Source organism: Cnephaeus nilssonii, assembly GCF_951640355.1.
Source record: "Cnephaeus nilssonii genome assembly, chromosome: 8".
NCBI lineage: Eukaryota > Metazoa > Chordata > Mammalia > Chiroptera > Vespertilionidae > Cnephaeus > Cnephaeus nilssonii.
The window spans coordinates 40,529,371-40,545,010 of record NC_137079.1 but is presented as its reverse complement, the minus strand read 5'-3'; the positions used below and the strand labels follow the sequence as shown (position 1 = coordinate 40,545,010).

General features: G+C 40.8%; 1 protein-coding gene across 12 annotated transcripts in view; it reads right to left on the bottom strand.

Moving 5' to 3' along the window:
* The window catches only part of DOCK9 (dedicator of cytokinesis 9), a 286,418-nt gene that overhangs the window by 66,384 nt on the left and 204,394 nt on the right, over positions 1–15,640 (bottom strand). For all 12 annotated transcript variants that reach the window (XM_079779188.1, XM_079779189.1, XM_079779191.1 and 9 more), the window contains exons 15-27: positions 15,117–15,239; positions 11,746–11,825; positions 11,478–11,665; positions 11,278–11,343; positions 9,994–10,086; positions 8,783–8,906; positions 8,315–8,436; positions 7,122–7,208; positions 6,644–6,733; positions 5,245–5,360; positions 4,932–5,001; positions 3,943–4,068; positions 3,289–3,360 (exon numbers count right to left, since the gene is read on the bottom strand). In XM_079779188.1, coding sequence (XP_079635314.1) covers positions 3,289–3,360; positions 3,943–4,068; positions 4,932–5,001; positions 5,245–5,360; positions 6,644–6,733; positions 7,122–7,208; positions 8,315–8,436; positions 8,783–8,906; positions 9,994–10,086; positions 11,278–11,343; positions 11,478–11,665; positions 11,746–11,825; positions 15,117–15,239 — 1,357 coding nt within the window. The remainder of the gene's footprint in view (positions 1–3,288; positions 3,361–3,942; positions 4,069–4,931; positions 5,002–5,244; positions 5,361–6,643; positions 6,734–7,121; positions 7,209–8,314; positions 8,437–8,782; positions 8,907–9,993; positions 10,087–11,277; positions 11,344–11,477; positions 11,666–11,745; positions 11,826–15,116; positions 15,240–15,640) is intronic.

The window sequence follows — 15,640 nt, the reverse complement described above, 5'->3', positions numbered from 1 at the left end:
ATTTTAGATGCTTGTTCAAAGAGAGGCTGCGATCCACAGCCTTCCTCAGCAAATGTAACAAAGGGTAGCTGATTGGCTGGGGATGGGAGGGTGGGCACATCTGGCCACCTCCATCTTCAGAAAGACTGTGGCATCAGAAGCAGGCAGAGCAGTGTGCAAATTTCTCCCTCCACATAAATGTGCACAACCCCACTAACACAGAGAGTGTGCACTGAAGGCCTCAGCTAACATACGCCATGTCCCCAAAGGCTGATCAATGCCAGGTAACATGGGGAAGGACACTTTCAACACCAAAAGCATGATCTGGCTCTGACACGGATCATGCCCAGGCGTGTGCCTGGTCTTAACATTTGAAGAAAAACTTGCCAATGAGGAAGGAAATCATGTTAGAGTTATAAACACATTGGATGAGATTAATAATCTTCAGTCAAAAATAGAAAAACTCTGAGAGGATTTGATCATGATTTTGGAAATCATCAGTGATACAGGAATGGTGGTCATGAACTTGTTCCTCAAATTCAGAACACCGGGACCAGGGACTAGGATATACAGTTCTTAAAATGTAAGTATAAGGCAAGTATAAAAATAACTAATCCAAACACATAAAACTCATTAGTCCTAAAATATAAGGCAAACTGAATGAAGGCTTAAAAAAAAAAAAAGTGAGAAAAGTTTCTAGATCAACAATGTGTGAATTAGGGAAAAAGTGGCCTGGTTTCCGGGTGACAAGAAGAGAAGGTCAGAGGAGAGCCTTCCAAAGCAAAAATGTTCAACGCTCCCAGGTGGTAAGTGGGCATTTGGGATCTCTTTTTATAGTAAATTGTGTTATAGTTTTCTCCTTGTGGATGCTAGTGTTTATTTTTTAAGCTGGATAACAATTTTAAAATAAGCTACTTCTAAAAACTCTCTGAATATTGTTTTAGGACCAAGACACAGTTAACTTCCAGAAAAGCATGTGCCTGGTAGCATTTGAGTGGTTTGTTCCACAGAGCTCCAAAACCAAACAATATCCCAGAGGCCCCGGAGAACTAGGTTATGAGGTGGGACATGGCGGAGCATCTGCGAAAGACTGGTTCTGACTCCAGCATAAGTCAGGTCTTGGCTCTGCTCAGTTGGGTAGCCCTGGGCAGGTTCCTTCATGGGTCTACACTTCCACCTCACCCTCTGTGACATAAGGAGAAGTTGGACCAGAAGGTAGCTCTCAGGTCTCTACCATCCCTAAAGGTCCATGGTTTAATTTGGCCTCTGGAGTAAAGAGCACATACAATTGAGTTCCTTTATTAACCTATCACAGGTCCCAGAAAGAGGTCATGGATACTTGATTTTAAATATACTTCTTGTGAGTGTTTCCAAACTGTTCATTACCTCCCTGACCATCACTCCCATGGTCTAGTTGTATACTTTCCCACCTAAATTCATGAGGGCACAAACCACACTACATTTAACTTCGTAGCCCTTGAGTCTGCATATAATAAAGGGCTCAAAATATAACAAATCAATTATGTTTATATTTTTAAACATAAGCAAGTCATCAATCTTTCTGAAGTGATTATATTGATTTAGAGCAAAAAAATAATAAAATATCCAGTGGGACCTTGTTATGGATTGAACTGTGTCCCCTGAAAACTCATATGTTCATGTTCTGCACCTCAGAATACGACGGTATTTGGAGACAGTCTTGAAAAAGGTAATTAAGTTAAAGCAAGGTCATTAAGTGGCCTTGATCCAACAGGGCTGGTGTCCTTATAAGAAAGGAGGGGATTAGGACACAGAAGAAGGACAGTATAAAGACACAGGAAGCCATCTACAAGCCAAGGAGAGAGGACTCAGAAGAAACCAAACTTACAGACATCTTGATCTCAAACTTTCAGCCTCCAGAATTGTGATAAAAATAAATTTCTACCATTTAAGCTGTGGTAGTTAGAATGGCAGCCTGAGCAAACTAAAATAGGCCTAAAGCCCATCCTGCATACGACAACATTTTTATTTTTATATTTTTTACAACAACATTTTTAAGAGAAAGGTAATATATCCAAATAACCTGCCTACGTGTGTGTGCGTGCACGTGGGTGTGTGCACATGTATATATGCACGTATACTAGCAGCACACTGCCAAGCAGACAGTCTGCTAGAGTTTTCCCTTGGCTGGCTGTCCTGGCATGATTCGGATGGTGCGTTACTCGGTGGAAGGCAGGGCCCACCTCCATCTGGCATCTCCCTGTGTGCTAAAGCTGGAATTAAAAGGAAACCATCTGGTCAGGCACCCACGCCGGCTCTACTAGAGGAAACTACAGCTTTAGGGTCTGAACCACCAACCTTGAGCCTGACAAAACCCATCAGCCTTTCCCAAGGCTTCCTCCTGGAGTCCAGATGGCCCAGATCCCGACCCTCCCGGCCTGGGACTCCGCCCTCCTCCCCACACTCATCATCTAGAGAGACTGCCTGGCACCGCAATGGCTGCTCCCTGCACAAGCACCTTCGGCTCTCACCCAGACCTCTCCAACTCCCACTTCTGTATGCGACGATGTGGCAAGAACTCACAGTCACAACAGCAACTGCAAGACTGTGCATTTCAGGAGCTCCGCAGCATGCCACCTGCGTTTACTGCCTTGGAATTTTATAAAAATGCATCTATGCTCAGACAGGCAGCAACCAGTCATACCTCGACAGGCAACAGTCCAGAGGTGAGCCTGGGACGCATGGAGACCCAGAGAGCCTTACAGGCACATGCGGCACCACGGAGAGATGGGCCGGGGGGAGACTATGTTACCTGAGTCCATTCATTGGCTACAGAGGATGTGAAGTAGCATCAGACATGCTTCTAAATCCCTGAGAAATGTCTCAGATGTTCAAGACACTTAAGAAACACCAGGTAAATGCATTTTAAATGAACACTTAAACTACTATTCCCATTTCAACAAACGGGAAGATTTCTAAGCTAGTCAAAGGAAAGGACACCTTTTTCTTTGGATTTAATAACACAGTGCTTGAGGAGTATGGGCATGAGCCAGAGTGGTCTCAACACCTGGCTCCCTCCATTTACCAGCAGCATGGCCTTGGGCAGGTAACTCAAGCATCCTGGCCTCAGTTTCTTCGTCTGTAAAATGAGGGGTAAGACTTATACTCCCCCTGCCTACATTAGGATTGTTATAAAGCTAAAATGCTTTATCACTGGAAAGTAACTAAAACAGTACTGTAAGCAGCACACAGAAAGTTTAATAAATGTTAGCCACAAACACAATGAAAGATACTTTTCCCTAAGAACCGCCACACGATGGAGCGACATACCTTAACCTTGGAGTTCTCTATCAAGTGCTGAGCCATGGATTTTATCAAAACATCGAAGAAAAACCACGAGTACTGAAAGAAAAAAAGGATTCCAGTAAGCAAAACAACCAGTTGGAAGAGACGTATATTCTCTTAGGCTGGCAAAGTCACCGACATAAAACAAATGTGACCAAAAAAACATGGCTGAACCTCTTGGTAAATTATTATCGGACCAGAGGTTCTGCCAGGTGTTCTCCTGCTTTCACATGTCTGACAATAAGTGACTCCAACCTACCAGGGAACAGGGTACATAAGCTCAGCAACCCACCAAGAGGCACCGCTCTATTAGATTTGCAACTGTTCCTCTTGGCTGAGTCTCACCTGCTGACACTTGCCTGTAAAATCTCTAACTCATGGTCCTTCAATTATTCAAATATGACTTATTAATGCCAAAGAGGCCATGAAGCTTTGAGTATAATAATAATTTGCAGCTTTCATAGGAGCACCAGTACAAGGGGCAATGTAGGTACTGAAGAACTATCTCTGTTACTGCTTTTTAGGAGGTGATGATCATCACTAAAAGCACACAAAAAGAGCGAATTGATCTAGCTGAGGAGTCTAAAGTTTCTTTCATCAATTTCAATACTGCAGAGCCACACTAGCCTCCCAACATACCTTAAGTAGTTTGTTGCTGGTGAGAAAATCAGCAGAAGGCTTGAGAATTGCTGTCATGGATTTGGCCAGTTCTTCATGCACTGTCTTATATTCGGCAGCAATATACGGCTCAGCCTTGTACGCGTACTTTGAAGAAAAAAGAAAGATGCTTTAATGCACTGGTTCTCCAAGCTGAGCTGAAAGCTGAAGAGACTCCAGAGGATGAGGATCAGGGACCCAGGTACAATGGCATGGGTGGGAGAGGAAGGTGTGGAAACGGAAGGTGGGAAGGGTTGTTGTCATGTGACAGAAAGAGGGAGCTCAGGATGTCTTTGGGGACCCACCTAAATATGTAAATCACCTGACTCAGGTCAGTGGTCCTTCAGTCCATAACTCCACCTCCTAAGGACTTTAGGAAATGTGTCACATGACACTGGGTAACTGATTCCCTGAACAACCCGAACTTCACTTTGTAGATGAACACATAGCTATAATTCATACTGTCAAAGATTAAATGGAATGTGTGCAACTGTTTAGAACAATCACTGCCACCATGTTTACTGAATATTGTCCATAAATGAAGAACTTGTTGATATTTATCCCAGCACGTAGATGGAGGCCAGAGCTAACCTTCCTATCTTGGGAGAAGCAGTGTTCCTGGGAATTTTAGATGGGGAAAAGAGAAAAATGAAGACAAGAAGCCATACCAGAGGCCTAGCTAAGAGTGAGTGAGTTAATATTCTTTAAATGTCCACATCACGTGCAGCACTCATAAAAGAAGAAATGTAGTTGACAAAAATGATACTAAGTAAATAAATGAAAGGCTGCCCTCTTTGGACTTCCCCTCATCTAGGTGGGACCACTGGCTATGTGATACAGAAAAGAAAGCAGAGGTATTAAGTTTCATCCCAAAATATACCCCAAATAACTAGATTTTTTAAAAATAAGTTCTTAGAAGGAAAATTGGAGAGCCACAGATTTAAATGATTGGGACAGTTTATTTTACATACCTTAACATATGACCTCAAGTGGCTCTCCAATTCTTCCTCATGGCACTGGGCAACCACATGAATAATGACCCTACACACCATAGGAATGAATAAAGCAATGAATAGTAATGTGAAAATGGAAACATTTCATTATTATCACAGTAGAACAATGATGATGCTATTGGCACCACAGGAAACAAAGAATTAGATGAGATCTCTCCATATGCCTTAAATATAATGTTTAACACACACTAGCATCCGGATATGTATGACTGTGCTCCAGATGTGGATAGACCGAAAGGGAAGGAGAGTATCCACCTCACACCTCTCTCACCGTGTCACGTTGACGGCGACTTCCTCATGAGTTGCTCTGGTGAGGACACGAAACAGCTGGTTTAGGATGGTGGGCAAGAAGGCAATCATCACGTGGCCTTCCATTGCGTGCAGGCTCTACAGATATGAAATACCAAAGTCCGAGTTATCCTTTGACATTAAACCAACACTAAGCAATTTTCACTCAGTTTCAAATAAGGATGGAAGAAGTGCATCTAAAGCAAAAGGAAGGCAGTGGCAGGCAGGATAAGGGACAAAGATGTCCATGTCTGTGAATATGTTACATGGCAAGGGGAATTAAGGATGCTAACCAGCTGGCCTTAAGATAGGGGGATGCTCCTGGACTTAATCAGGTGGGCCTGCTGTAACCACAGGGGTACTTAAAAGTGGAAGAGGGAGGCAAAAGAGGCGAGTCGGGGGAGATATGTCTAAGGAAGAATGGTCAGTGGTGCAACTTGTTGGCGTTGAGATGGACGAAGTGGCCACAAGCCAAGGAATGAAGGCAGCATTTAGAAACCAAAAAGGGTAAGAACCCAGGTTCACCCCTAGTTTCCAGAAAGGAAACTCGCTATTAATAACACCTTGATTTCAGCCCAATGAGGCTCATACCGGACTTCTGATCTACAGAAGTGTAAGATAATACATGTGTGTTGTTTTAGGCCAGCAAGTTTGTGGTAATTTCTTACAGAACCAATAGGAAACTAATACAAAGGTTCTTCTTCAAATCATGTGGCGGTCTCTGAGGCAGCCAAAAGGGGATTCAGTGATTTCAGGATCCCAGGTCCAATTTCCTTGCTTAAACCAAATAAACTTCTACTGCATTTCTCACCTTTCTTAAAATTTGTTCCCATGACTAGAATGCCCTTTTAGCTACTTTCCTTTTTAAAAATGCCTCCCTAAAGTCATGTTCTGGATGGCACTCCCTTAGACAAACCCTGCTTGCTCCCATGTGCAAAAACGGCAGGAGTCTCCCTGAGCCTGCACAAAGCTGGGGTTGCTGGCATGTATTATCTGTTTTGAACCCACCTGCTATGCAGTCTCGAAGCTTGTGTTATCTCCTACAGTGAACCAGAAGTTAGTTAAAAGTGAGACTACAGTAACTGCTTCTATGTGTCTGATTCTGCGCTGTGAGCCCAGCGAGCACTCAACATGGGTGGCCTCTGTAAGCGAGGGCTTTCCTATGCAGGGAACAGTATGTTTTAGGTCTGGCCTGAGAAAAGAATGCGTGGGACTAGGACGAAAGTGGGAGGAGCACTATTTCTGAGTGCCCTTCTTGACACTATCTCAAACCATACAAAAGCTGTTGGTGAGAGGGTATCGAGCTAAGAGCACCACCAAAGAGAAAACCCAATCAACTCCAAACTCATTAAAAAAGGGTCACTAAGAAAGCCATCTGATACCTTAAGGTACTTCACAAGTTCATTCCCTAGAGCTTGGGCTCCAGATTCAGTTTTCTGACAGTACTGGAAAAAATTATGCAAATGCTGATCCTGGGAAGGTAAAAAAAGAAAGTTTATTAGTGTATCTGCTGTAGAAATAGAAGTATTTGCTTCTTACAGCATGCATGTTTCATTTAGACTATGAAAACTGAGCATATAAAAATGCAAATATCAAAGAGGTAAAAATGAAAACAAATTTTAAAAAACGTTTCCAAAGATCCTCCAACAAAAGAGGAAAACAGTTAAAAAAGGTTACGTGTATTCTTCATTTATTTCAGTACATATGAGCACCTTATCTGTACTTCCTTTCTTCAAAAGAAGACTTATAGAGTAAAAATATATCCATAGAACATGTCAATTAGACTTTTGTTTTGCCAAAAAAAAATTATGCCAACTCATTCAGAGCAATCACTGCTAATTTTAACGGACTAGCGCGTACCTGAGTATACACCGTAGAAACCAGATGAGTTGAAACTTTCAGCAGTGGCTTGCTTCCATCCACCCATTTAATTTCTGGACCACAATGCTGAAAAAATATGGGGGGAAAAACATCCCAACAGATGAGTGATCTTGGCTTCAATCACCATCCTGAATGAGGGCCCTGATGAGGTGCGGAAGCCCCAACAGCTCTGGTGACTTAATAGTCAGTCATGCCTATGCCTGGCTCACAGCAGGATGAAACCAGCACTAATTCCCACCCGCTTTCTTTCCTCGAGTACAATGCTCTTCTTCCTGGATTTTATAAGTTATCTTTCCTGTTGAGTTGCAGCTATAAGGATTACTGTCCATTTGAGGGGGAAAGCATCCTATTTCACCAATGACTTAACCAAACTCGAGCTCAGGACTCTGAAAGTGATGGCACAAGGTACCAGATAAAGCCAATAAGACAGTAAGTATTCCTGGCACAGTCAAAGGGTCAATATCTGTTTGTGCCTATTTTTAATTTCAGAAACCTTCATTTTTCTCATGTTCAGATTAGGAACCATAACTGAATGTTATATGATTTAACCTTATTTTGGAATGTTTTAACTATCTGTTCATAATATGAGCCCACATTTGGCTCTATTTAAAATGTAGAGAAACATTAAAAGCCATTCAGAATGAAAGAAAACAAAAACCTTTTCTGAGCATCTTATAAAACTGAAGTCTATATGATCTAAAATGGCTTAAAAAATGCAAAGCCAACAAACCAACAGGAGGAATCTGAGACAATTCAGGCACTAATGAGTCAGAACGAGCTACAATGTGGATGAGATATTTGCTTACTGGACTTATTACATTATGCTGGAAGATAATTCCTAATCATTTGCATGAACCTAAGAATACATCTTTATTTGAGCATGGCTAGTTCACAGAGATTTTCTTCCTTATCCAGTATCTCCAAGTCTTCATGTCCTTGCTGAGGCATTGCTACTTCTGGGCTTATACTAAAATCCCCTAACTATAATTCTACATTGTGACACTGTTAATATCACTGTCTCCCAATGGCCTAAGTTTACTTAAAAACGAATAACGAAAACCAAAATGCCGAGACTAGGAAAAATACTATGTGCTTTTTTGTGTCATTGTTGCTGTAGTTGATCCTTAATGTTTTCTGAAGGAATGGGATAAATCAATCTTAAATTCCAATACCCTGCCCATCCCAAGCTCCTGGTAGCCAAGGTAGCCAGATGGGAGATTGGCTGAGACAGGAACGTGCTGCTCATTGGTCACCACCCTTCCATCTTTCAGAAGAGGAAGCCAGGAATATCCAACTGTTGAAACAAAGAACAAAACAGGTTCACTGTAAGTGTACGAAAACTGATGAAAGAAAGCCAATCTTACTAAATTGCCCGATCTTCAAGAACTGTTAATACCAATCAGGGTTAAGAAACTGAAGAGACCCTTAATACAATCTCTGTAGACCACTGACTGCTTTGGGATTAGAATTCTAAAATTACCTTTTATAGAAACTTACATGTACAAACCAGGCATGCTACCTTCACAAACAGCATCTCAAAACTCCTTTGCAAAAGAATGCAAATCCATAGAAAAATAAAATCTAAGAAATGAATGTGTAAGTTATTAAAAAAAAATCAAAGGGGTAATGAAATTTCAAACCTTGTGTTTCAACAACATCCTTCTTCTTTGTGCTTCCTTTGCTTGAATTATCACAGCTGACATGGAAAAATGTGAACAACAAGTGGTGCTTTTCGTGTAGCTGGGTGGGCAACTCTATTTTAATCTGCAAGGAAAACAAAGCAACAACTTTTCTAATATTCCAGAACAACAAAATTTCTTGGTGACAGCAGCCACACAACGTGTCACCCCATGCCTAAGGGTCCATTTGGTCTCCAAACTAATAGTAACGTTTGTAGTCAAAGAAATCTGAGATTGTAAATTTGTGCTAAGGAAGAAATGGGTCCTTGATACAATGTTATACTGTCATGGGCTGAATGTTTGTGTGTCCTCCCCTACCCCCCCCCCCCCTTAACCTTTCCCCCCAAGTCCTTCCCAAATTCACATGTTGAAATTCCAACCCCAAAGTTTATGGTATTAATAGGGGCCTTTGGAGGTGACTAGGGCATGAGTGTGGAGCCCTCATACATGGGCTGGATGCTCTCATATAAAAGAGATCCCACAGAGCGCCCGAGCCCTTTCCACCGTGCGAGAATACACCTGGGAATCTGCGACACTGACCATGCTGGCACTCTGACCTCGGACTTCCAGCCTCCGGAACTGTAAGCTATAAATATTTGCTGTTTATAAGCCATTTAGTCTGTGGTATTTCGTTACAACAGCACAAACAGACTAAGACACGACTGACCAAAACTAGAAGAGGTGATGTTTAAATTCCAGAAGGAATTGGAAAACACATGAGAGAAACCACTACATTAACTTAACATAGCCAGGCATGGTAAAAAACCAGGGTAGAACATTTACCAGTAGAATTCATATAGTAGTTTTAATCACCTACATATAATTTTACATAAGGAAATCCAACAATAAGAACGGTCCAGCAGATGTAACTATACTTAAGTATGAATTTGAAAGAAACTATGTCAGAATTATTAATTGTGGTAGTGACAGAGGAGGGATTTTAACTTTTCCTTTTCTACAATATCTGCATTTTCCAAGTTTTAGTTTTTTACAATAAATACATTGCTTTTATAATTAGAAAAATTTATGTAAAATAAATAATTCAACATTTAGTTCTATCACTGTCCTTTCAGTATAGTATGCAGCTTCCCTTGAATTTTTGCTTTACTAAGCAAAGAACTTGGAGTTTTCCTTAAAATGGGTTAAACTGGGTTTTCCCTTGAAAATCTTACCTCATCATAAAATTCTGGGTTTTGATGATGGTGTAAAACTGCAGCAAAGGCGCTTCTTGTGAACACCGGCCCACCAGGTCTGCCGTAAATGCACTGAAATAAGAGTTAGCGAGGGAGACACCAGCATTCAATTATTAGAGTAAGAAATCAAACTCAGATGTGTTGTAAAGAGCACCCCCACAGCATAAGCTTAACCAGCTCTGATGGATTTACTTCTTCTGCCTGTGAAACTCCAGACTGACAAGCCCCCTTAGTCCTGGGCCCAACTCACCCTCCAGCTCCCTTCCCAACCCTCCCCTGAGCCTCCCACCCTCTGAGCTGTAGCTCTGAATCAGACCTTGCTCACTGCCCCCTTTCCCACTGCCGTGCCTCTGCTTATGCAATCCTCTGTCCCAGGGATCTTCCCTTCTATGTGCCCCAAGCAAACTCTCAAGCAACCTTCCAAAAATGATGAACTCCTTCCTCTGTGTCCCTTCAGCATTTTTCCGTTCTAATTATTCAGTTTTGTAAAATAAACCCTTTCAGTACCTTCTGTATGCCAGGAGCTTTTTTTCATAACTGTCTTTTCCCACCAAACTACGAAATTTCTTGAGGGCAAAAACTATACTACATTGTTCTCTGCAACTCTGAATCCTTCCCTTCTTGCAAAGTCATTTTCATACAGTTTCAGTAAAGAATTTGGGCTCTGGAGCCAGACTGCCTGGGTTTGAACATCAGTTCCCCTAATGTATGACCCTAAGCAATTTATGTAAAGTCTGTGCATTAATCTCCTCATCTTAAAAATGCAGATATTCATAGTACCTAACTCAAAAGACTGTTATGAGAATTAAAGGAGTTTAGTACCTATAAGGCTCTAAGAGCAGAGCCTGGAATATAATGAGTACTCAATAAGCATCAATAAAATACTACTATTATTATTACTATAATAAACACTTAATAAATGCCAATCTATTATTATTACTATTTATATTATCAATGTTACTAATATAATTCTTAGCATCCATACAATCCCTGGCTGATAGCAGGTACACAATGTGTTTACTGAATTGAACATGCATCACAACCCTTCATCCCTAAAATGTATAACAAAACAGAAATAATGAATTAGGAATAATAACTCAATTATTCCATATTCTGTAAGGTTCATCATGTGTGGTTATATGATGTGATGTCATGTATTTTTGTGTTTGTGTCAATTAAAATGTGTCAGATTCCTTTAGTTGTGCTATATCATGCAACTGCATTATTAAAATGGGAAAATGGGAACATATATAAAAAACAAACCTTCAAAGGCTGAGAGTCTTCCTCATCTGAATCTTTGAATTCAATGCAAATAGCAATATTTCTGGCCTGCAGGATATTTAAAGGAAAAAGGGGAGGAGGGGACAAAAAGCCAGGACATATAAATATTTATAAAAGAACATGAGAAGCCAAAACCCAAGAGAATTTGATACCAAAAATGAAACCTCATTCTTTACACTCACCTTGGCAAAAGACTTTTGACTGTCATATTTCAAGTACTTGGGATAAACATAAAGGTGGTTATTATAGGTGGTGTACGGCTGAGTGTATTTTGGTAGGCAGGGCACAAATTCCTCTACCTCAAACATGATTGGAGTTTTAGTACAGGTTTCAAATTGTTTTGTGGGAATGTATGATGAATTGACATAATCTGAAAAATTAAAAACAAACAAATTGAAGTAAAATAACAAACAAAATTTTGTCTGTTTATTACACAGAACTTACACTTACTGGGAAAGTCTGAGGAAACATTATCGATTGTAATGTCTAGATTGCCCAATATCACTGGGAGCTTAGCCATCTTCTCGGGTCTACAAACAAGAGAAAAATCAAACATTTATAAGTTAGATGAGCTCTAAAACCTAAATTATAGAGAGCACTTCCTAGAGAAATATAATGCAAGCCACAAACGTAGTTTTAAACTTTCTAGTAGACACATTTAAAAAAGTAACAGGTAAAATTAGTTTTAAGAATATATTTACTTAACCCATTATGTCCAAATTATTATATTTAAATATATAATCACTATAAAAAGTGCATTCAAATTATTCAAAATCAGATGTGTATTTCCATTACAGCTCATTTCAGTTTGGACTTGCTATATTTCAAGTGCTAAACAGCCACATGTGGTAGTGGCTACTGAGTTGGACAGCAAAAGTCTAGTTAAGAACATGAGCAAAATGTTAAAGTTTTCCTGAACCATTCCAACCTCACCATACATTCTTCACTCATTTAGAATCATGAAAATTCAGAACCAGAAGTCATCTTAGTCTCTAGTGTCTAGCAAAACGCTGGGTACCAAGCAGGTACTCAATGAAATATATGGTGTCTGTACTTGGTTTGACTCAATCCATTACAGGAATCTCCTCTACAATGTGCCTGACAAGCACTGCCACTGATTCACCCTTCTTAGTGACAGGAAACTTTCAGCACTCAGACTGCTCTTCTGCCTAGCATGGCAGTCACCTCTCTGAAACTTCCACTCATCAAGGGGCTTAGTTATGCTTTCCTTCCCTATGGAACACCTTTCAACCATCTAGAAACAGCGTTCGGAAGTCTTCCATTCTCGGCCCTTCTGCACCTTCCTCCAATGCCATTTCTCTCCTAGAAGAAGGTCCCATTTATATTGTTGCACCCAGAATTGCATAGATAAGGCCCAATGGCCTGAGCAGTGAGGGTAGCTATCTGTTTTTACTTATTTTTTATTGATTGATTGAGGGGGGGGGGCAGGAAAGCAGAGAAAGAGAAGGAGAGAAACAGTCATTGTTCCACCCATCCATGCACTCATTGGTTTATTCTTGTATGTTCCCTGACAGGAAATTGAACCTGCAAACTTGGCATATTGGAATGACGCTCTAACCAACTGAACAACCCAGCCAGGTTTTGAACAATACACCCATCTATTGATGCTATTACTTTTAGGTACCCACACCTAGTGATTCAAATGAAATTTGCAACCACCTAAAATCCTTAAATCTTTGTTCACATGCTTTACTATCATGCCACATCTCTCCATTCTGATTTATACAATTATGTTTTTGGAACTCAGAAAAGGATTTGATTTTTATCTTGATGAAATTTCATTTCTTTATATATTTGAGGCATTTCTAGTTTATCAAAACCCTCCTAAATCCAGGTATTAACATCTAATGTATTAGATATTCCTAACAGCTTCATGCAAAGACATTTCACCAGCATGTTCTAGTCTCTTATAAAAGTCATTGATGAAGATATTGCACAGAATATTGCCATGAACAGGTTCCTCTCAACCCTCTCGATGCTCATCACCAGACTGACACTAGCCTATTCCTGGCATCTGGTTACTCCAGCAGTTGAACATCTGTCCACTCAAGTGTACTACACTTCTCTGACTTGTTCATGGGACATCTTGGAATATACACTTGTCAAAAGCTTTGCATCCCTGTTGGGCCAGCTTAGCAGCCCAATTAAAGAGAGAAGCAGAAATGTGATTAGAATGACTAGTTTGACATAACATGACTTGTTCCTAGAAAACAGAACAGTTTCGTGGTTCTTCATAAGCCACCTGTTTAATAATGTCTTTTAGATACTGCCAAGAAACATCAAAGCTCACTGGTCGACAGATGCAGCATTTGGTTTTGTCCTCATTTTTAAAAAGTTCCTAACACCTGCTTTTAAGATTCCTCAGACATAACTGTAATCTGTTAAGCAGTCTCACATGTAACTTGTCGTGTTATTGTTCATCTGAATCAGATTTCCCGAACAGTTCTACATTCTTGCTTCCTTTGATTACAGACTATGTTGAGCATATTCATCTGTGCCCATCAGCAGCTCCAACATGCAGAATCACTTTCTCTCAGGGTTCCTCCTCATTTCCACTTGTCTTTTGTATACATCTGAGTTTAAATGAGCAACTCCTTGAAATCCTCAGTTATAACTGTCAGGAAGGCAAATCAATAATTTTTCACACATCCTGCCTTCCGTCAAAAAAATTTATGGCCAAAAGATGCCCAGCAAAGGAAATTAGTTTTTATAAGTTCAGAAATGAACTCCTCAGATTCTCAGCCAGACTGACTTCCACCATTGCCCACCCTCTCTTTATCACATTGTTATGGGCTGAGTTGTATTCCCAAAAAGATATGTTTAAATCCTAACCCTAGTATCTGTGAATGTGATCTTATTTGGAAATGGGGTATTTGCAGATGTAATCAAGTGAAGATGGGGTCACTAGGGTGGGCCAATATGACGTATTTTTGTAAGAGGAAGGACAATAAATCAGACACACAGGAAGACAGCCATGTGAAGACAGAGGCAGAATTTGGAGTTATGCTGCCACAAGCCAAGGAATGCCTGGGGCTACAAGAGGCTGGAAGAAATGAGGAAGGATCTTCCCTTGGAGAACTCAGAGGGAGTGGGCCCTGCCAACACCTTGATTTTGGACTCCGGCATGCAGAATTATGAGAACAAACTTCCACTGTTTTAAGTCACCCAGTTGGTGGTACTTTGTTATGGCAGCCATAGGAAACTAATACACTCATTAATAGATATAAAGCATTTAGAACTATAAACAATAAGTACTATTTAAGTTATTCCCCCCCACCCCCCGCCCACCCAAATCACCCATTCAGTTAATAGTACCAGGAGCACTCCACTGTGTAAGTCAGAAACCTGGATTTATTTATCTGAGACTACCAACCATTTTTTTCTCCTTCTACCCTACTGCCCAATCAGGACACTAAGACCCAGTAATTGGGCCTCTCTGACATAACTTGAATTAGTTTCATTCTTCCTGTTTCCACTTGTAGTGGCTTTGCTGAAACCCCTCCCACTTCTTGCAAAGGTTCCTCAACTGCCTCCTTCTTCCCCAGGTTCATCTCTACCCTCAACCCACCCGTAACAGAACCACCAATAACATCCTTTACAGAATTCAAATCAACTAGGTTACTCTTCCAATTTTAAACCCTCTCTTCCTTCCCAAGCACTTGAGGTAAAGTTCCATGCTCACCCAGCATGCCCTGGGATGTTTGAGTGGAGCAATTTAAAAGACTGCTCCTGCTTCCTCCCTCCCCACCGAACAACTTCTAGTTCTTAGAAGTGGAAATAAGCAAGGCCTGGAGACTCACTTCCGAAAGTCCGCCAGTAACTTGAGCATGTCGTCATTGGAGAGCTTATTGCTGTCTTGCTTGTAGAGAGCAGAGAATCTGGCATTCTTGTCAAGGTTTCCAGATGTATCCCTAAACAACGTCCTGAAATAGCAAAACAACACTTCCAAACTGAATTTCCAAAAGACCAAAATAAATCCACGACTTAACTCTGGTTTCTATGTGAAGACTAATTATTATTCCATTGGCTGTAGCCAAGAGAAATCTCATTACCTAAAAACATGGAAGATATTTATGAGGATGAACAAAACTAACTCAATTTACATAGAAAACATTTCCAGCAAATGGCCTATGCTTCGGAAACAACATACACAGTCGAGTTCTTAAGAAGCAGAGATCGAAAAATAAAGAGGACTAGCAGACCGCACGTGCAGTCACCCATGCCCAGCTGGAGACACGTGGCTGGAACCCAGAATACCATCTCTGCAACGCACATTCCTGCTCATCCTGCCAATTCCACACAGCTACCCTCCAACCAGCATCTT